Below are 23,102 nucleotides of genomic sequence, written 5' to 3'. Positions count from 1 at the left end.
CACCAAAATGTAGGATTTGGTTTGGGATTTAGAAAATCAAGAATCGAATTTGTGAGGTTTTAGAGCAGCGGTTCACAGCCTGTGGGTCGGGACCCCTTTGGGGGTCGAACAACCCTTTCACAAGGATCGGACCATCGGGAAACACATATTTCCGATGGTCTTAGGAATAATTGTATGGTTGGGGGTCACCACAACATGAGGAACTGTATTTAAGGGTCGCAGCATTAGGAAGGTTGGGAACCACTGGTTTAAGAAGGTTTTTTCCTACTACAAACAAACTCACGATTTCAAAAACCGAATACAAAAAATGTTACTGAATAAAATTGTGGGAAAAAAATTGAATTTGTGAGTTTACAAGCTCGAAAAAATACTCTGAAGAAATAAAAAAATCAAATTTTGCTTCCCATCGACTTCTACACAAAGGTTTTCAAGCTTTTGAAGCTCAATAAATCCTGGAATCAAAGTTGGGGTTTGTGACAATTAAATCTGAACGCTGATAAATCTGCCCCTTATTTATTTAGGTGAATCCAAATCCGAGCCCTTAAAGTCATGTGATTTTTAGGCTCTCCAAACTAAACTATGTTTTCTCATTCTGAAATTATGGTTCAAATTTCGCTGACTATTTATAGTAGAACAATTGGTGGAGGATTCAGCATTGGGCTGAACCCAAAAATGATTGAGACTTCCTCTCTGTACGAAGCTGCCACTTTGACCTCGCGAGCATCGCAAACGACACTTACAAGGCAACCCGGCCTTATAGTTAGTGATGAGCAAATCTGTCCCGCTTCGCCAAAAATTTTGCAAATCTTTCAAAAGATTCAAAAAACTCAAAAATTCACAAAATGGTGAAAAATGTGGGAAACAGCAAACATTTTTTCGTTTCGTCTTTTTTTTTGACACGGCGACAATTTGTGACACGCACATAAAAAAAAATGACTCATGCTTTTTTTTTTTACGCCAGTCATTTTTTTGACTTGTGCAACATTTTGTATTGACATGGGCGACAATTTTTGACATGAGCATCAAAAAAAAAAATTACACGTGCTTTTTTTTTTGACGCGGGCATCAATTTGTGATGTGTCTAAAGAAAAAAATGACGTGCGCTACGTTTTTAATTACGTGTCACTTTTTTGATGCACGCAACAATTTTTTTTGATGCATGTGGAAATTCACCGCCAATCCACGCCTGTCAAATAATTTCGCCCGTAACTACTCCAAATACAAAACATTTGTATTTTAATTTTAATTTGTAAGTTTTCGTACTGTGCGTATTTACTGCGTTTTTTTGTTAATTTGTGCAACTTTTTTGTACTTTGCGACAAAATCGTACTTGTCGCGCCGAGTACGAAAGTTTAGGATTCATTCAAGTTTCGGTATCGTGACTTTCCTTGGGCCAGGCTGGAGCTGCATTTGAGCCCTATGGGAGACTTTCCTTGGGCCGGGTTGGAGCTGCTGAGTGCCATTGAGCCCTATGGGAGACTTTCCTTGGGCCGGGTTGGAGCTGCAGAGTGCCATTGAGCCCTATGGGAGACTTTCCTTGGGCCGGGTTGGAGCTGCAGAGTGCCATTGAGCCCTATGGGAGACTTTCCTTGGGCCGGGTTGGAGCTGCTGAGTGCCATTGAGCCCTATGGGAGACTTTTCTTGGGCCGGGTTGGAGCTGCAGAGTGCCATTGAGCCCTATGGGAGACTTTCCTTGGGCCGGGTTGGAGCTGCAGAGTGCCATTGAGCCCTATGGGAGACTTTCCTTGGGCCGGGTTGGAGCTGCAGAGTGCCATTGAGCCCTATGGGAGACTTTCCTTGGGCCAGGTTGGAGCTGCAGAGTGCCATTGAGCCCTATGGGAGACTTTTCTTGGGCCAGGTTGGAGCTGCAGAGTGCCATTGAGCCCTATGGGAGACTTTCCTTGGGCCGGGTTGGAGCTGCAGAGTGCCATTGAGCCCTATGGGAGACTTTCCTTGGGCCGGGTTGGAGCTGCAGAGTGCCATTGAGCCCTATGGGAGACTTTCCTTGGGCCGGGTTGGAGCTGCAGAGTGCCATTGAGCCCTATGGGAGACTTTCCTTGGGCCGGGTTGGAGCTGCAGAGTGCCATTGAGCCCTATGGGAGGCTTCCAAAATCATGCACAGAAGGTTCAAAGTCAGAAAGGTTTCCCCGCCGTTTCGGATACAAAAATCTAGTGACTTTCGGATCACCGATACGATATTATCGTGACTATTACAATTTTTTCATAAGTATTTTCATGACATTTCCAATCATCGGAAAATATTGTATCTAACCCGAATTTCACCCATTTCGGGATTCGAACTCGTACTTTGACGAATCAGCCCCGCGATGTAAGAAACGCTCATCAAAAGACAGAACAACAAGAACTACCAGTGTGAACAACCAGCATTTTATTGCATTAGAGAATGCTATACTGTCAGTAATCAGTACTGACTACACAAGTTTTTTTTTGTTTTTTTTTTTATTATTGTCTGCACCAACAGACATGGAATGATGGAAATTACAATTGATGTAAGGAATGAGTTTCTTTTAGGCCTTTTCAAAACAAAATATCCTGTCATTGGCAAGACATAGACACGGAGCACCAAGCTAACAGTCTGGACTGTACCATTGTCATCGAGGCTCGTGGCTTTTACACTCGGGTTGTGTATTTAGCTTGGGACAATATTGCAACCTTGGAAAATCTGGCTTGGCCGACATCAAACAAATAACATTGGCCCATGAAGCAGAAGTAATCAGAACAGATGAGGATGCGGAAACAATGCAAACAGAAAAAAATAAAAAGTTAGGCCAATGGCACAAACACAATGGAAGGATTTGTAAACATTCGGATTAATCTTTTTGCCGACGAATCAGCAATGCATCAAAGACTTTTCTGTGTGTGAAAAAGATCAAAATAAATTCCGCCAGATTTTGTGACCAATTTTGATTTTGTCCGACAAAAACCCCTTGACTTTTTTTTTCTCTTACTACTCGAGAAATCGGCAATTTTAAAAGACCGACGGGCCAATCACGGAGGCTTTTGTGACCCTCATTCTCTTACTACTCGAGAAATTGGCAATTTTAAAAGACCGACGGGCCAATCACGGAGGCTTTTGTGACCCTCATTCCTGACAGCGAGATACCGGATAGGCGGTACCGCCCACTTAATGTATTTCTTTGAGAAAAGAAAAAAAAAAAAAAAGAAAAACAAAAAACATGTAACAAATTTTCTTTACATCTTGGCACCTTGTAAAGTGTTTTATACAAAAGTTTAATAGTTCGACACTCCCAGTTAATCATCGATAAACTTTTGAAATTGTGATACCAGGATTCACCATGCAAAATATTTACTGCAGGAGGAGAAACACTTTAAAACATTTTTCTTTTTTTGTTTGTACTTTAAACATATGAACTTTTTTTTTTTTCGTTTTTCTTAAGACAGCCAGAAAAGGCAGTGGTAGGATAAACATAAAAGGGTTGAAAAGTATCAAAAAACTGGCAAAAAACACAAAAAACTGTACAAAATGCTTCAATCAATGATAGAAAAAAAAAAAAAAATCTGTCAACTATGTTACAGTTTGAAAGCAAAATATCGAGGGATTTTCTCCCACGTTGTCGGCGAACGTCATCCATCTTTTTTTTCCGTTTAAAGCAGGGTAACTAAATAAAATACATACGCAGCATTTTCTGCATTTTTGTTACATACAGTAGTTTTTTTTTTTTTTGAAAGCTATTTTTTTTTCTTAGTAGAGTTAATATAAAGCGGTTGCACAACAAAGCAATGGTGGCTGACAAACAAATTGCAAGGAATATTAGAAAGAAAAAAAAAAGAACAGCAAAGACATTTTTAAAAAAAAAAAAATAGAAACAAGGATTATCCCGTCGTCTGGCCCCTCCCTCGATATAAATGCTCACACAGACATATTCCAATTATATGTACAGTAAGTGAAACTCAAATAAAATCGGTAATGGGAAATGGGAAAGTAAAAGACAATTGTATAGTGGAGTTTGCTGGATGTTAAGCCTGAGATTTTTCAGTCGGTTCTTTTGTGAGAGATGCAGAATTTTTTTTTTCTTTTTTCATAGTTGTGTTTGCATGCAACGACAAACTAAGTGCAACTTAGTGAAATGTATCGGTGGATGAATAATTCCATAAAGGTTAGGACTGAGGTATGTTTACATGTTCCTCGTGCTGTATCGCTTAAAACTTAGCTAAGCCGAGAATGGTCAGATCTACCGGATTTGTGTTCACTGTTAGATCTCGAAACCAGCAAAAAATTGGTAACCTTGTAAAAGAAAAGAGAAAAGTCTGCCTATGTTTTATTTATTAAAAAAAAAAGAAGAAAAAACATGAGTGGGCAGGTGTGGAAATGACCAAGGAGTCAATCACATCCTATCAGATCAGAGGAAAAGAATATGGCAGAAGCGTATATTGTGAGACAATATTCGGAGCAGAGAGGAGTGTACTGGCTTATACAAACCCCCAACTATTCCCTGACTCTCCTTTTAGTGCTTAAGAAATTGGAAGGCCCTTCAACTAAAGGGGCCAATAATATTATTCGAGGCAAAAGGGTCAAGCCAACACAATGTAGAAGTGCCAAGAATCTCACATTTATTCAATAAAATGTAAGTATATATTTTGTATTATTATTATTTTTTGGTCTGCTGCGTTACTTTCTATTCATCTCACTTATTTTTTAAAGGTACCAGCTTTTGATATGGCAGTTTAGCTAAATGTCAACCAAACTTCTGACAATGTGCTATAAAAAATAGTGCTTTGGGTTTTTGATTTACAATGACACAATACAATAGCTTATGAAAGAATCTCTCTACTGGTGACACCAATCACTTGCTGTGGATTTTTTGTAACCAGAACTGCAAATATAGAGGCGAGAAATTGGGTTACAATAGTGAGGCACCCACTTTTTTTTTAATTAATCATGGCTGGGTTCATTAAAAAAAGAACTTAGGGCAATCTGTAAAACTTTAAAGATGGTGGACCACACCAACCATCTGGGTCTTCTATTGGACAGAGCAGTATCATATGAAGACTTAACCTGCATGCCCCTCCCATATTAAAACACTGAACCAATCTCAAACTAGGGATGCACCGAATCCAGGATTCAGTTCGGGGTTTGCCCAAGATTCGGCAGGATTTGGATTCCGCCAACTGAATCGAATCTAAAAAAATCACGTGACTTTTTGTCACATAAACACAGAAGTTGAAAATGTAACCCTTCCAACCATTCGGTTCAGTATTTGGCCAAATCCTTTATGAAGGACGGTGGAATATCTTGATTGTTGAAGTCCCGAAACACCCACTGGGCTTCATTATCAATCACGCCCCATTTGCACCCAAATTAATACTGTTCCCAAAAATGTAGCTTTTCCTTTTTTGGTCACAATGGAGAAACAGAAAAAAAAAAGACCTACTTTGGTTTGCGAACGTAATTTCTGAATCAACTTAGAAGCGGTTTCCTAGAGCACAAGCAATAAGCCTAATAATCCTTGCTGGTTTCCCCCTTTAGTATCAGCTGCCTCCTTTGATGAACAACAAGAGGATATTTGGCTTAGGAAGATAAAGCGTGTAACAAAGAACATCATTTAGCTTTGTGAAAAATCTTTGGTAGTTTAGGGGAACAAAAAAAAAAGGAGAAGATCGGCCAACCCCCGGCTGCTCGTTGACTCGTGGAATATTATACTGCAGAATAATGCAGCCCCCACCATGGGTTAAACTGATAGGGATTGTACGCAGAATAACGGGAAAGCTACCCTCCTACATAAATATATGAATGATACAGTGGTTGGAGGACTGAAGTGTCTGAGTGTTCTGGGACAGAGATACTTGTTGTTGAATTAAAAGTGCAGCCCCGCCTCTCTGTACATTGTAAGATCGAACCTTTTTTTTTCTTCGCGCTTTTTCTGTCCATTTTATAGAAGATTTGGCTCAGCATTAAAAAAAAAAAAATCAAAAACGGAGGCGAATGAAAGCTTAAAAATCCTTAGTGTAAAACACAGTAAGATATCACAACCCAATGTCAGTGCTATCGGTGTGGTTGAGCCTGAGGTAATAAATTATACACAGACTTTAAAAAGTGCAATATACAGGGATAGCAACAACAAAAAATAAAGGTTTTTGGTGAAAAAAAAAAGCTTTTCCATTAAAAAGGCCCACCCACCGCGATTATCTGCAGGACCTGGAAGGAAACCAGGCGGAATAGGGAGTGGAACAGAAAGCAGAAAGAGAAGACATGGCCGGGAAAGGTTACAATGCAATAGGGACTGCACCTTTAATGTCCATAGCAAGATCTCAGCTTATTGTCTCGGCCAATAGCAAGATTGGACTCAGACAGAACATCGAGCCCCTTGTCATAGTTGAACTTCTTATTTTTTAACTCTGCTACCAGATCCCATCGTCGCTTCTCTCTCTGATCTGAGATACTTAAGAAGGTCCATGAACGGTCTCATTGGCCCACGTTTGGTTAAGCAGCCTACGTATGACACTGGCGTCTTCTTTATGGCAGCAAATACAACAACGACAAAAAGATCTCTACTGGCAAAGGACTATAAAATATGGGCATAAACTCAATAATCTTTTGGAGGCTCGTTTTGCCAAAAATCACTACCGCCCCCTGGTCAAAGTGTCAACGTTCCTGGTCTCCAGGTCGCGGACTGTCATTGGCAAATTGAAAAGGTTGAAGAGGACAGACATTGGCTTACAAAGACTGTGCGGCAGTCCGGCTCGTGGAATTCTAAAGCATTAATTTGCTACCACTTCCTCTGAGAGCTGCATAATGGCTTGTGCTGTATAGTTGTAAGTGGTGACCCTTCGTCCCCGTCTGCCGGGGATAAATATACTACCGGAACAATGGGCACACAGTATAAAAAAAATGTTCCTATTTCCATCATTCATTCATTCGGTCAGATTCTTGCAGTATAATATAGAAGATCCAAGTCACTATTGTCAAGGGCAGTTTGGATGCGTTTGAGGGAATAAAACATGGAATGGCTTATCAGTGGCTGAAGAAAAAAGAAAGCCTGGATGGCAACTCAAGCAAAGTGGAATGAATGACATTAAAACTACAAACAAGTGAATGACATTCGGCTTCATATAATAAAAAAAAAAAAAAACACCCGGTAACATTCATCACAAAAGTACAGAAAACATTACGCCTCGGAGAGGCCTTGGGCCTGAAGCGGAGGCCTGAGGTCAGAACTTAAATTGTTGTAGTACAATAAAAACAAAAAGCAATACATTAAGAAGTTTGGGATAATTACTCTGCCTCTGTCTCTGTCCCACACACATATATAAAATGTCATCCCCCATCCCAAATGGAAGCAAAGGAATTGATTGAAAGGCAGTGATAATCAATATTACATGCAGTACTGTGCAAATACTTTGTCCATTGGAAACGTTGCGCCCCCCCCCGGGGCAGAGGGACGAGCTGCAGTTCCGGACACACATGCTCTATATCCATGTCCTCCGTGTCCGGGATTTGGCAGCACTGCAGTCCAATGTCCGCTGCGTGTGGAGAAGTGAAACCAGTTTCGCACATTTACAACACTGATGGCGACTGTAAGAGAGAGGGAATTCCGAGTACCAAACAAGTCCGTCCAATGCACTGAGTACAAATTCCTGTTTTTTTTTTTAAATTTTTTTTTCAACAAAAAAAGTAGAAAAATCAAAAATACTCCCAAATGGGATACTTGATGGCACTAAGAGTTAACGCATCAGAGTCGTTTGAATGGCTGTGGGTTCTCCAGACTGTACAATAAGGGGGGAGAGCTCCAGCAGCCACGGACTGTCTTCCTTCTCGGGACTGTGATGTGAGACAGTTTTACTCCATGTCCTCATTTACAGGTTCATCTTCATAATCTCTGTCAGGGTCAAACTCGGGACTGTGGTTTGCTGTTGTTACTAACGATAGTGGACCTTCGTTCTCATCGGGATCCAGTGGTTCTTCCTTAACATGCACTTGGTGCCTACAAAATAGAACAAAGCAAATTATAGTTTAAATTCTCTATAAGCCTCCTACCAACTACCGCCATCGTGCAATATTTGGTCCATGGCAGCAAAACCCTTCATATCCTTCTATAATGGGTCTACTAAGTCCAGGGCTGCCCAATGAGACCAAGGACATCATCACTTTACTATGACCTGGACTACAGTTCTAAAAGTCTAGCTTCTAGAACACTCAGCAATAGAACTTGTCATTAAGAAGAACTGAAGGGATGGAGGTGGGAGAAACTACTCTTAAAAATACATATTGGATAAAATAGACTATTGCCTCAACTAAAGATTTCCCAAAACCATAAAGTTTAATATCTTGGACACATAAACAAAACAACTAAAGCTAAAAATGATTGTTTGGGGCCAATGACTTTGTGATGCTCCCATGCAGTTCTTCTTTAAAGTCCACATACATATCCTGCTGCTATTATTGCATCATACAAGGAAAGGATCTAGAAAGGGATGAGCATATTGAGGGGGGGGGGGTATCTTGTAGAATTCAGTCTAAAGAAACTGGAGTTTTCTTGAAAACACTTCACCATTCATCTGAGAAAAAAAGCCACTTGGATGAGTCTTGAAGACGTTTTCTTTTCAGAAAGACCAATTGCTTTAGACTTAATTCTACTAGATCCTGTATATCCTGTATACCAACTGTTTCTTCCCATTAGGACCAAAAAAACATGCTCTGCACCTAAGGGGCTTTGGCCATTAAGGGTGGACCACACAAGTGAATGCACCCCTCAAGTGAAAACAAATTAGGCTGGCACTTAAGGTGGCCATACACGGGCCGATTCTAGCTACCGATATTGGTCCCTTAGACTGATTCGGCAGCTAATCGGCCCGTGTAGGGGCAGAAAAGACGGCCTGCCCGACCGATATCTGGCCTGAAATCGGGCAGATATCGATCGGGCAGGTTTAAAAAATCTAGTCGGATCGGGGACCGCATCGGCTCATTGATGCGGTCCCCGGACTGACTTTGCCTATACACGTCGTTATAATTCGATCGTTTGGCCCCAGGGCTCGTAGGTGGGGGATATTGGGAGAAGATCCGCTCGCTTGGCGATCTGAAGTTGTATGGGCACCTTTAGACTTAATTCTACTAGATACTGTATATCATGGATGAATGAGAACTTTCATAGAGATATGGAGTGGGTCTTCCAACTGTTTCTTCCCATTAGGCCTAAAGAAACATGCTCTGCACCTAAGGGGCTTTGGCCATTAAGGGTGGACCACACAAGTGAATGCACCCCTCAAGTGAAAACAAATTAGGCTGGAACTTAAGGTGGCCATACACGGGCCGATTCTAGCTACCGATATTGGTCCCTTAGACTGATTCGGCAGCTAATCGGCCTGTGCAGGGGCACTAACGACGGCCTGCCCGACCGATATCTGGCCTGAAATCAGCCAGATATCGATCGGCAGGTTTAAAAAATCTAGTCGGATCGGGGACCGCATCGGCTCGTTGATGTGAGACGACTTTGCCTATACCCTTCGTTATAATTTGTTTGGCCCCAGGGCCAAAAGATTGAATTAGCCTACACGTTCCCCAATATTGCCCACCCGTAGGCGACCTCGTCAAGCAAGCGAATCTTCACGTGTATGGGGACCTTTAGGGTGGCTCCTTATTTCCTTATTACCGGTATCAACGATGTGGAATAATATTTAATATATCTGTAATCAGCCTACAAAGTGGAACTGAAAGCCATGCAGAACAGCGGCAGCGGAAGTGTCTATATTAGATCTAAACAATAAGTGTTCCGAGAGGCACAAGCAAATAACTAGCAGATAAATAAATCAAAGGAGACTCCATAAAGTAAGTGTGAATTGTCAGGCCACAGAGGCTGGAGGAGGCTGGGGTAATCATTGCTTAATGTGTGTTCTGTTGCGCTAGTTAACATGCAGAACCTGTGAGGCGACTCTCAAGAGGACGACCCCAAGTGAGGTTCTATCATTAATCAACTTCAAGCAAACACTGCGCCGAGACACCATGATACATGCCTTAAACTCCAAATTAATGCATATTTCTACAAACTGTCAATAAAGAAAGAAAAGCTCTGCCAGGAAACACAAATGGAGAGAGGGGGGAAAAAAAGGCTCCGCTCGACGCAACAATGCGATAAGAAAGCACAGTCCTAACCAGAATAATAACACTGTCAGCTGTAAACAAGGAAAAACATGATCCCCGGCTCGCGGTGGGCACAAGGATGCACTCAGGAGATGAGATCTGCCAAATTTCCCATTATGGAAGAGCACATGAATAACCCACGGGGGAATAGGGCCGATCGTACACAACAGTTATGATAACAATGGGAAAAATGTTGTGCGTAAATCATATTTACAGGTCTGCCTTTACAAATAGCAATTACAGGGGGGTTTTTTTCCACCGCCGAGTGGCTTTTGTCATGCAAAATACCCGAATGCATAAACACTGCCTGGCCTTTGAAACAGCGCAGGAAAGTGTCATTTTACTGACATTATCTCATATTAGAGATGAGGAGCTAAAGTAAAGGCCCCGTTCTCTTATGATACAATTGGCTTTTTAATGCAATGTCTGAAAGCACGTTGTGTTAATGAATTAAACAGTCGCTCTTTTCTCACTGGGTAACACCCTCGCCCACGGAACATCTCTCCTTCTAACTGTCACCATTTCCAACTGGAAGCTGAACCAGTAAACTCACAAGGCGGCATTGCGTGTCTATACAAGCATTTTTATTGACAAGCTCTGAGTTTTTATGTTTGGTATGAAGGTCCACAGGGACTTATACTGTCCTACATAAGACTGCATAGTAATTATATCTGAACGTAGATGCAATGCTGTTTATTCATCATGGTGGACAACCTTGCCTAGAGCTATAAACAAATGCTGTGGGCAACCTCTGCTCTCTCAACTGTACAGAAAAAGGTCAATGCAAAAGATGGACCTTTCCAAAAAACAATATGGAGCTCACTGTCCAAAATGGCCATGCCTAGAAGGTTTAGGGGCACATTCATCAAAGTACGATTGAGACCGAATTCAAAATATTTTTATTTTTTCTCATTTATAGAACTGTGCGTATTTTTTGCGCAACTGTTTCGTACTTTGCGACAAAACTGTATTTGTCGCAACGAGTAGGAAAGTTTGGGATTCATTCAAGCCCACCGTTTACGATCGTTCGGATACGAAAATTTTGTGACTTTCGGATCGCCAATATATTGTGATTTTTGAAGATTTTTTCGTAAGCATTTTCGGGACTCTTCCGATCATCAGAAATGATCATATCTAATCAGAATTTTACCCATTTCCGGGATTCGAACTCGTACTTTGATGAATCTGCCCCATAGTGTATGGTCAAAACTACTAAACAAGGATTCACTACACAAAATGCTCATCAAGGAATCCGGTGGGATTTATAGAGCAAAATGGCCATGGTTGCAAATAGAATAATAAAGTAGGGCCCTATTCCAGCACTAACTGGACAGGTGGCCATATTGACTCACTCAACAGTGGAATCCACAAGCTTAATAACAACTGAACCACAAGAGAATTGGCCATTTAAGTGGCAACAATCAAGATAATACTGTTCTTTATCCACGTTCTAGGTGCAGCATACAACACGACCTGTAACACAGATGACTGACTTGTCATGGACTTGTGGTGCCTTTAGTCAACCACTAAACCAACTTTGATGTCATAGGCTAATTAGTATGAAGGCGTTCTCTTTGGAAGCCCCTCCTCCTGCTACTTACTATGCAGTAAACCCAACACGTGTATCACTGAGGCAACGTATATATATTTTCAAAGGCGTGTGAACCGCAGAACTTCTTTAAGACTTTCCCGAGTGGACAGGCTACTAGGCATCCCTAAATTCTCTTTCATCTGCTCTTGAGCACTGACTAATGGATCAATGCAATCACTTTACATGCAAATCCTCTGTATTAGAAGATCGGATCAGAATGAAGACGTTAACGATACAGAATGTGCACGTGACCGTCTGGCTTTTGTTAAAGGCTACGGGGAAGGAATTATCTGGAATCTAATGCACATGACCTGCTAGCAAAGTTTTTTTTACAGTCGCCCCTTCCCTCTTTCATCTGTAATTAAACCAAATTATTAATGCCCCCTGAACAAGGAGCTGAAGGGCAGTTAAAGAACTCATAAGAGTTGCTGGTAATTACTAATTATTGCCTTTACACATACACTTCCTGGGGGGCTGTTATGGTTCTCCACACAAGTACCAAGTAAAACAAATCACAGTACTACCATTGGCATTGGGGGGACTAAATGAAGCCTGCTGTAGGCAGCAAGTAACATCCAGCAGGGCAAGATAATGAAAGTAAAACTTTATAATACTTTTGTCCAACCTTTGGCCCTTTATCTGCTTATGAAGGGCCACACCTTGGGCTTAAGGTGCCCATACACGGGCTGATTGTAGCTGCTGATATTGGTCCCTTGGACCGAGTCGGCAGCTAATCGGCCCATGTTGGGGCAGGAACGAGGGTTCTGCCCGACCGATATCTGGCCTGAAATTGGGCAGATATCGATCGGGCAGGTTAAAAGATTCAGTCAGATCGGGGACCCCATCGGCTCATTGATGCAGTCCCCGAAGCGACAATGCCATTGCCACCATTAGAATTCGATCGTTTGGCACCAGGGCCTACATTTTCCCGATATCGACCACCCGTAGGTGGGGATATCGGGAGAAGATCCGCTCACTTGCCAACATCGCCAAGCGAGCAGATCTTAACGTGTATGGGCACCTTTAATTGGGGTGTGGTGGACAATATTTTATGTGTTAGGCTTATATGTATCGTAAACGTGTGTTTGTGAGGAGCAAAGCCCTGGGGAGAGCTGCCCAGTATGAACTCTAGCGCCTAAGGCCGCCCTGCCACTGCCATACGGTATTAGAGTCACTCTCTGTAACAAGTTGAAGATGAAGTTGCTCATCTTAAGAAATGAGTTAAATGACAGTAAAAAAATAAGGGACATAAATAACAATATTAATATATTACACTCTCAGGTTTGCCCAAACCCGCTCCAGTTAAAATGATCGTCAGCTCTTGGAACGATCAGGCAAACCTCATGAACTGAGCTCTGACCCCTTCATCCGTTCTTTGTAAACAACCTCACTTGGAAGAGATTTTTATATTTTCCACATCTGAATAAATCTCTTTATTTGTGCACTTTGTGAGCACAAGAGCCGAGCTCGTGGCTGGTAAAGCCCTGACGGTGCGCACAGCATGGCGCATTCCGCTTCTACGCGTTTCTTTTGGACGCTTTCATGGAAAAGTACTTACTCTGCCTGCAAATTCTTATAGGGGAACTGTTAGTAATAAAGTTCTGTACTTTTAAATCACATGCCATGCCCTAAATATTTTTTCTGATCAGACTGTGTGTCTTGAATGTAAAAGCCCCATACTTCATGTGGACTGGCAGCCTATAGAAGGTTCTGTTTGGCATTATACTGGGTTTTATGCAACCAAAACTTGCCCCCAAGCCAGGAATTCAAAAATAAGCACCTGCTTTGAGGCCACTGGGAGCAACATCCAAGGGGTTGGGGAGCAACATGTTGCCTCTGAGCCACTGGTTGGGGATCACTGCGCTAGGGTATGCCCCGTAAAATGGAAATATTATGGTTCCCTTCTATTAATCAAATGGCTCATAAAAAGTTTTCTTATATCTCTTAGCTTGTTATTAGGTAAGGAGAGTCCTAACCAGATACTGGAAGTCAAATGGGGACTTGAACCGAAATCATCCAAAAACCACTGCTTAATTGTCTTCTCAAAGCTATAGTACGCCTTTTAAAAATGTCTTCCATGTTACGCCCATGACAGGATATACAATTAACCCATTTTTCTGGACTTTAGGAAGTCCGACTACTATGTGCTCCCGTAGAGAAAAGATGGCGGCAATTGGCCTTCCTGTTCTTCTAGTTCCCAGTGACTAGGAAGCACAGGAAGTCCAGTTGCCGCCATCTTTTCTCTGTGGGAGCACATAGTAGTCAGACTTCCTAAAGTGCCATCCCAAGTTGGCGACAGCTTCTAAAAAGTGTCAGCATCCCTAAAATAAATGGCAGGAAGACAACACCAAGGAATAATAATAGAATTTTATGCCGACCATGACGTATAAAACGAACGTAGGCCGTGCATCCCACACCTTGTGTCTCAACCCTTTCTCCTTGTAGATTGTAAGCTCTTTTGGGCAGGGCTCTCTTCACCTCCTGTATCGGTTATTGGTTGCTTTATATGTTACTCTGTACGTCCAATGTATGAAACCCACTTATTGTACAGCGCTGCGGAATATGTTGGCGCTTTATAAATAAATGTTAATAATAATAATTCCAGTTCCCCTTTAAAGCATATTATCCTTACGTTCCTATCACAGAAAGGCAAAGAGAAACTTTCTTTCGGCTGCCGTTTCCATGCTAACAAGGTAATGGAGAGATAATGTTAGTACTTAAAGCCTGATTGATTCTAATTTATTGGGATGCTCAGGAATTAGACGCATCATAACTGTTTACTGCAGTTTTTAAAAGGACGCGGCGTGGCAGTTTCCCACGTAATGTACCTCGCTAGCACAGGGGTGGGGGGGGGGGGGGGTAATGGCTCTCGCAATTAATCAAGTGGCTGTCCTGGGGAGGGCAATAACTCTAAATAAAGCTCTCTCGTTTATACAGAAGTCGTTTAGTGATGTAGAAATTCTTAAGGCTTTAAGGTGCGGTAAATAAGCGTCTCGGGGCTGCGCTGTGTGTTTAATGTACTGCAGTAAAGGTTATAATAGGAATTATATTCATTCCTATTCATCGACAGCCAACGTTTTGTGTTTGTTCAGCGAGTAGACAAATAGCAGCCCGTGGCTAGGCGCACACATCTCCTTCCTGGGACGTTCCACCAATCGGCCGTCGGTTATTGCTGCGCGCGAGGCGGTCACACACCGTGGGGACGGCTAAATTGCACTCATCAAGCTCGCTCACACCGTGATGTTAGGGCATCGCAATAACCATAGAGCTTTTATTGTTCGGAGACATATTCCTTGAATGTAACGTTCTTTCGACTTGGCCTCTCGCATGGATACCGGTTGCTATGGTTAGGTTCACTCAGTGGGGAACGGCAATATTGGGATAGTGTAGGAATATGACTTTATGACTGCCGGAGTGTAAACAGAGCAACAAAGCTAGACTAAGGGTATCTGATCTGGAAAATAAAAGGGAGGCATGGGGTGTTCTTAGGCTGAGCCCCTCATTTAACCAGTTGATGGGCTAGTAATACACGCTAAGGCTAGGCACCAGGAAAATTGTTTTCTTTCAGGTTAATAACAGGTTAATTACAGTATATAACGGCCCAAAACAATTTCTGCTAGGATATTGCATCCTAGCCCATATAGACCCATGATAATGTTCTCTGCACATACTAGCCCAATTATATTGCTTCCTGCCCATAATAGCCCCATGTTATTGTTCCAGCACAAACTAGTCCAAAGATATTGTTTCCAGAACATACTAGCCTAATGATTTTGTTCCCACCACATACTAGCCCAGTGACAGTACTTCTTGCCCATACTAGCTCCATAGTATTGCTCTCAGCATATATGAACCCAATTATATTGCTCCCACCCAAGGATATTGCTTTGTGCCTATACTAGCTCCTCAGTATCGCTCCCGCCACATTCTAGCCCCATGGTATTGCTCCCGCCACATTCTAGCCCCATAGTATTGCTCCCGCCACATTCTAGCCCCATGGTATTGCTCCCGCCACATTCTAGCCCCATAGTATTGCTCCCGCCACATTCTAGCCCCATGGTATTACTCCCGCCACATTCTAGCCCCATGGTATTGCTCCCTACACATTCTAGCCCCATGGTATCGCTCCCGCCACATTCTAGCCCCATGGTCTCGCTCCCGCCACATTCTAGCCCCATGGTATCGCTCCCTACACATTCTAGCCCCATGGTATCGCTCCCTACACATTCTAGCCCCATGGTATTACTCCCACCACATTCTAGCCCCATGGTATCGCTCCCTACACATTCTAGCCCCATGGTATCGCTCCTGCCACCTTCTAGCCCCATGGTATCGTTCCCGCCACATTCTAGCCCCATGGTCTCGCTCACGCCACATTCTAGCCCCATGGTATCGCTCCCTACACATTCTAGCCCCATGGTATTACTCCCACCACATTCTAGCCCCATGGTATCGCTCCCTACACATTCTAGCCCCATGGTATTACTCCCGCCACATTCTAGCCCCATGGTCTCGCTCTCACTATATTCTAGCCCCATGGTATCGCTCCCTACACATTCTAGCCCCATGGTATCGCTCCCGCCACCTTCTAGCCCCATGGTATCGCTCCCGCCACCTTCTAGCCCCATGGTATCGCTCCCGCCACCTTCTAGCCCCATGGTATCGCTCCCGCCACATTCTAGCCCCATGGTATTGCTCCCGCCACATTCTGGCCCCATGGCATTGCTCCCACCACATTCTAGCCCCATGGTATTGCTCCCAGCACGTAAAAGCCCCATGTTTTTGTTCCCATGGTATGACTCCCTTAATATACCAGTCACAGAGTGTTTTTAAAAAAAATCTATTATAGTTCAGTGTTATTTCTTCCATAATTAAGTGGCTTTGAAGCACCCAAAACACAAGGGGCCCAATGGCCCCGCTAATATTAGGTGGTAGCACTCCTTGCGACATGCACCGACCTACTGAAGTGCAACCAATAAATACAGGCCAGCTGATATTTCTGCCAGCCCCTGTAACTATGAAACTAAATGACATATCCTTCCCATTTAACTCTTGACTCAAACAGTCCATGGAGTGACACTATATCCGCTGTTAAAGAGCAAGCTTGGCCAGTTGGTGACATTGATCTCAACATGTATTGGGCTTTGGACAGACTCTCATACAGAGCTTAAAAGCCACATATTCACAATGATTAATTTTCACCTTAATTAACCCTCTCTGGGTTTGCCGTGGGCTAATGGACAGATCACTGAATGTACTGTACAGACACATTCCCTTTGTACTTACATTCCTTGCATAGGGGAACGTCCCGGGCTGCTGTCGCTTCCATTACTATTCGTATGCTCCATGACTCCGTTTAAGTCTTCTCTCATTGCATTTGCTAAGCTGTTGAGGGCAGGATTTCCCATGGATGCAGTAGTGTATAGAGGTAAACTGTTCTCTGCCATTGAAGCCTGCCAAACACATACAAAGAGACAAGTTTGTAATCTACACAGCATGACTGAAGATCATCCGACACCGGCTCTCACACTCATCATAGGAAGACAACTTAATCCCCTTTATCCTTTGTGTTGCTATGGGTCTTTATAAGAAATGTTTATGGCATTATGGCATATCTACAATAACTATATTGACATAAATTATACATGCATTCATACCCACTGGTTATGGCATATACAAGGGACGTACTTTGGGCTACAGAACCCCTTCTTCAGGTTTCCAAGAAGGAAGGTTCCTATCCTAGAAACATAGTGTATGCCTTATGGATATGCTTGTTGCCCACTGACCAAATGCTGTGTGCCTCCCAGGGTCCACTACAGCAGCGGTCTCCAACCTTATTTGCACCATGGACCAACTTCAAATAAGACAATTTTTTCAAGAACCATTTTGGGCACATAATTAAACCAATAAAGTAGCCATTTTAAAAGCCATTTTCTTTGTCTTTGAAGCTATTAAAGACTGCAGTCGGGATCAGAGGGGCACCGGTCCACGGCCGGTGTTTAGGGACCTCTGCACTAGAGAACCTGCATCAAGGGGCTTCTCTCACAACAATAAGATGTAGACAGTGCTAATTGCAATATGAGTCAAACAGATCTAATTAAGAAGTGATAGAGGGCTGATGTGAATTGTCCTTGGCTGTGGCCAACCTTGAGACCCTCTGGAACCCTCACAGGCTAGTCCAACATGAGACCCTCTGGAACCCTCGCAGGCTAGTCCAACATGAGACCCTCTGGAACCCTCACAGGCTAGTCCAACATGAGACCCTCTGGAACCCTCGCAGGCTAGTCCAACACAAGCCCCTCTGGAACCCTCCGCAGGCTAGTCCAACAAAGGACCCTCTAGAACCCTCGCAGGCTAGTCCAACACAAGCCCCTCTGGAACCCTCGCAGGCTAATCCAAAACGGGACCCTCTAGAACCCTCGCAGGCTAGTCCAACATGAGACCCTCTGGAACCCTCACAGGTTAGTCCAACACGAGACCCTCTGGAACCCATGCAGGCTAGTCCAACACGAGACCCTCTGGAACCCTCGCAGGCTAGTCCAACACAAGACCCTCTGGAACCCTCGCAGGCTAGTCCAACACAAGACTCTCTGGAACCCTCGCAGGCTAGTTCAACACAAGACCCTCTGGAACCCTCGCAGGCTAGTCCAACACGAGACCCTCTGGAACCCTCGCAGGCTAGTCCAACACGAGACCCTCTGGAACCCTCGCAGGCTAGTTCAACACAAGACCCTCTGGAACCCTTGCAGGCTAGTCCAACACGAGACCCTCTGGAACCCTCGCATGCTAGTCCAACACAAGACCCTCTGGAACCCTCGCAGGCTAGTCCAACCCAGGTCAACTGAATCAACTAATCAGCTGGATATCTGCTGTTATATCCCATGGGGCAGATGAACTGGAAGGGTTGGCCCATAACAAACCTATATTCCCTAACATGAACCAAATCAGGTCATTGGATGGTCCTGTTCTCCAATTTGCCAGTTTGATCAGACAAATCATCTTTCAGAGGGAAACATACTAATATACTACAGCTTGGGGTGGTCAGAAAGTGAGATATATATATATATATGGAAAACAAATCACTATATTTTGTACCAGCGCTGTAGCTACTACATTTGATCCCCTTTGATCCGTGCCCCAGTGCAGGGAAAGGGTTAAGCGGCTTCATTATCCCATTACCGGCGCTACAGGCTCGATACACCCGCTATTGTGTCGGTTATTTATTTGATCATCGCTGCGTCGCTCTCAATACATCTGGGAATGTTTAAACTGAAGAGGAGAAGCCTTTCTGTACGTAACCCGTCGGCTGTACACAAACAGGCAAATAAAGGGTAAGAAGGACAATAGGGGGATATGCGCCCGCACCAACCAATCACGGGGGCTTGTGGGAGACTTAAATGAAGATAACTGCTCGTGTTGGATTTCCAGAACAAGCCCAGTTAAATCTGCTGAGCATACTAATTGGAATTAGTCATAGTTAAGGACGGGATCTGATAGAGCGCCGAATTCATTTCATTTTGCCTTTCAGCCTCATGAATGTAAATTGTGCTTGTAATCTTAATAGTATTCTACCGGCAGAGCGGCCCTTAAAATCATATTTCACAAGGCTCGGGGGACAGTAAGCAACTAATGACTGCTATTTACAATCGCTGCGTTTCCCTCGTCTCCGTGCAAAGTCCAAATCGTTAGGAACATTTTTAGAAGGGACCGTTTTCTCTTTATCTTTTCTATTTTTGGAGCAGCTACAAATCTAATAATAAACATTATTGTTTGGCTTCCATTTGAGCCCTGTGTGTTACTGGTACCCTGAGAACAACACGGGGAGGGGGGGTAAGTCTAACGTTTCTATTACATTACTAATGTTCCTCTGAGATGCAGTGAGAAAATGACCCATGAAATCTCACATTGTATCTGAGTATGTACATTTATACAGGTATAGGTTCCATTATCCAGAATGCTGGGGACCTGGGGTTTTCTGAAGAAGGGATTTTTCCGTAATTTGGATCTACCTTAAGCTAACTAAAAATCATGTAGACATTATAGGATTGTTTTGCCCCCAAAGGGGGGCAAGTTGGGATCAAGTACAGGTACTGTTTTATTATTACAGAGAAAAGGGAATCATTTAACCATTAAATAAACCCAATAGGGCTGTTCTGCCCCCAATAAGGGGTAATTATATCTTAGTTGGGATCAAGTACAGGTACTGTTTTATTATTACAGAGAAAAGGGAATCATTTAACCATGAAATAAACCCAATAGGGCTGTTCTGCCCCCAATAAGGGGTAATTATATCTTAGTTGGGATCAAGTACAGGTACTGTTTTATTATTACAGAGAAAAGGGAATCATTTAACCATTAAATAAACCCAATAGGGCTGTTCTGCCCCCAATAAGGGGTTATTATATCTTAGTTGGGATCAAGTACAGGTACTGTTTTATTATTACAGAGAAAAGGGAATCATTTAACCATTAAATAAACCCAATAGGGCTGTTCTGCCCCAATAAGGGGTAATTATATCTTAGTTGGGATCAAGTACAGGTACTGTTTTATTATTACAGAGAAAAGAGAATCATTTAACCATTAAATAAACCCAATAGGGCTGTTCTGCCCCCAATAAGGGGTAATTATATCTTAGTTGGGATCAAGTACAGGTACTGTTTTATTATTACAGAGAAAAGGGAATCATTTAACCATTAAATAAACCCAATAGGGCTGTTCTGCCCCCAATAAGGGGTAATTATATCTTAGTTAGGAGGCAATGGCAAGGCTTTAATTCATAGCTCATCCCACCCATGTCTGTGTCTATATGCTGGCCGTACAGCCACACACCCATGTTTAGTATATTTACTGTGTGTAGGAATGGGAGTGGGAGCCTATAATATAACAAACCACAGGCACATTCATACATAATATTGGCATTATATAAAGTATCCGCTTTCCCCTGCAATCCAGGAACAATGGAGGGGCACGTGACGAGGTATTCTTTCATTCAGCGCATTAATAGCTGTGCTAGAGTAATTACACTTGTGGTATTTTTGCCTCAAGTGAAATTCTGAAATAAGAGGATGGAAATTATGATACTGCTGATAAATATTAATAAGTGAACTTTTAATTTTTTTGCTACAATATTCAAAATGCTAAGCGCCTTACTAATGCCGGAGCTGACTGATATGTTCCTGCCTCCAGGGATTCCCAATGCTTTATGCACTTAAGAAAAAAAGTTTAACAGAATTAAAATTTAATATCTAATTAGAGCAAGGATAATATATTTTGCAATAAGCAGGAAAAAAAAAAAAGGGGGGGGGGGGAGAATGGCGTCCGCCGCGCGAACGGCAGATTGGTCGGACTTACCTGCAAAGCGGCGCTGAGAGGTGAGCAGTAGGCGTGACTTGTCTGAATATTTTTAATAAGCGAAGGGCTACTGCACGGGGAAAACAAACAGAAAAGAGAAACTTTAATAAAATAAAACTAAAAGAAAAAAAGATATCAATTATGCATATTTTTTTAAAATATGTATGATGTCATTAAATGATGATAAATTATATAATGGGTATATTATAGAGCTGGCATATTAAGTAGATGTGCTCCTGCGCCGAAATGATTAATTTATATTAATTTACGGCCAATACAATAAGGCCTTGATAAATTACAGCCATGGCGACAGATATAATGATGGCCACAAAGTAATTATTGGGTATGAAAAGCGTTTCCAGGTTACCTACCAGCGTCTATCCTCTCTGTAGGCATGAAGCAGAATATTGCTCTCGTTATTAAATAAGCAAAGAAATGCAAAACCCACGCCTCCCTTTGCTACTGAAGGGGGTTCGCTGGGCATTAAATGGCTTCTCTCGTACCGATGGCTTGTGGGACTAGAAGCTTTACCCTGCTGTGGCTCCTTCCCTACTTAATTATCACAATTATCTTGGTTTCTGTCTGATAAAAATATCACATCAATTACATTTGCTGCTGGTAACGTAGAGATAGACTCCATTATTGGTTGTCTCCCAGTCTATGTACAAGGGACGTCCAACCTAAAGGGATACAACGCTCAACAGAAGGCTTCACCAGCAGTAGGGCTTCCGGCTGGACAACCTGAGTCTATTCATAGGAATATGTCTTCAGAGGCAGAGAAGCCAAGCTGCATGGCCTTCTAGAGCAGCGGTTCTCAACCTGTGGGTCGGGATCCCTTTGGGGGTCGAACAACCCTTTCACAGGGGTCGCCCAAGACCATTGGAAAACACATATTTCTGATGGTTGGGGGTCACCACAACATGAGGAGCTGTATTAAAGGGTCGCGGCATTAGGAAGGTTGAGAACCACCGTTCTAGATGCTCTCACCTTTAGTGAGCAGTTGTATAGTTGGGCAGCTTTATTTATTTGCTTTAATGGGTATAAAAGGGAACATAGAATGGATCTACTTGTATTTCCCCTTGGATAGAGTGCACGTTTTACATGACGTGCTGAGGCCACAGACCCCGCTGAGGCAGACAGGTAGTAGCCAGGGGTGAGGACGCAGCTGGGGCTGGGGGTATAGTTTGAGGACTAACTATAGTCTGGCCCCTAAAAGTCTGAGGGACCATGTTAAAAAAGTTTTAGGACCCCTGAACTATGGTGACACTTTAGAATTATATCTACAAAAGGCACGCAAGAAAGGACCAGTGTTTCACACTCAGAATATAGAATGTTTTCTAAACGTCACCATCTGGTTTAGAAGAGAAGAACCCTACTTAGATATAGAGTAGAGGATACCCGTCAAATATCTGTACCTCTAGTGGCAAGAACCTACATTTCAATTTACATCATAAATCACATTTCATTCACATACAACAGTTATTACATATCAACATGAGAAAAACACAAGAATAAAGGACTAAGGCCCCAAAGGTTTGTTAGGGTGGCAGGATGAAAATGCTGGGCATGCACGGGGGGGGGGGGGGGGAAGCAGCGATAGGGGGCAAAATAACAAGCAAAAAGCTCTTACTGTGCAACAAGCTGGTCAAAGTGTTCATCAGGGCAGGGTTTTCGAGGACGGCCTCTGTGAATATGGTGGCCACGTTTAAAGGCTTCGTCATCAACAGTCCAAAAGGACCCATACTCCTCCTCTACTCTGATAAAGCACTTATGCAGGGACAAGTTGGTGCGAATGGCACCCTGGTGGGGGGGGCAGCAAGGTAGGATGAAGCGGAAACACAAAGGGGGGAGCAGAGAAGCACAGTGGGAGGGAAAGGAGGGAGAGGTGGGGCGGCACACACATCACAGGAAGGAGAAAATAATAATGAATAAGCAAATGGTCGGTGAGGGTTAATATGCTTTGTTGCTGTAAAGCATACGATGCAACATACACAAAGGCCAGCAGAGCAGGGGTTACAGCGGGTACATGTAAATGGCAGGGAT

General features: G+C 43.0%; 1 protein-coding gene across 19 annotated transcripts in view; it reads right to left on the bottom strand.

Annotated features, from left to right (window-relative positions):
• Positions 1–2,372: 2,372 nt before the first annotated feature.
• The window catches only part of foxp1 (forkhead box P1), a 544,572-nt gene continuing 523,842 nt past the window's right edge, over positions 2,373–23,102 (bottom strand). For 15 of the 19 annotated variants that reach the window (XM_031901192.1, XM_031901200.1, XM_031901199.1 and 12 more), the window contains 4 exons: positions 22,690–22,859; positions 21,060–21,129; positions 16,995–17,161; positions 2,373–7,964 (listed from right to left, as the gene is read on the bottom strand). In XM_031901192.1, the coding sequence (XP_031757052.1) occupies positions 7,820–7,964; positions 16,995–17,161; positions 21,060–21,129; positions 22,690–22,859 (552 nt within the window). In that variant the 3' untranslated portion in view covers positions 2,373–7,819. Of the gene's footprint in view, positions 7,965–16,994; positions 17,162–21,059; positions 21,130–22,689; positions 22,860–23,102 lie in introns of those variants that run through there. The other 4 variants (XM_031901201.1, XM_031901203.1, XM_031901205.1 and 1 more) reach the window with 2 other exon arrangements.

Source organism: Xenopus tropicalis, chromosome 4 (assembly GCF_000004195.4).
Source record: "Xenopus tropicalis strain Nigerian chromosome 4, UCB_Xtro_10.0, whole genome shotgun sequence".
NCBI lineage: Eukaryota > Metazoa > Chordata > Amphibia > Anura > Pipidae > Xenopus > Xenopus tropicalis.
The sequence above is the reverse complement of the archived record's forward strand: the minus strand, read 5'-3'. Positions and strand labels throughout refer to the sequence as shown.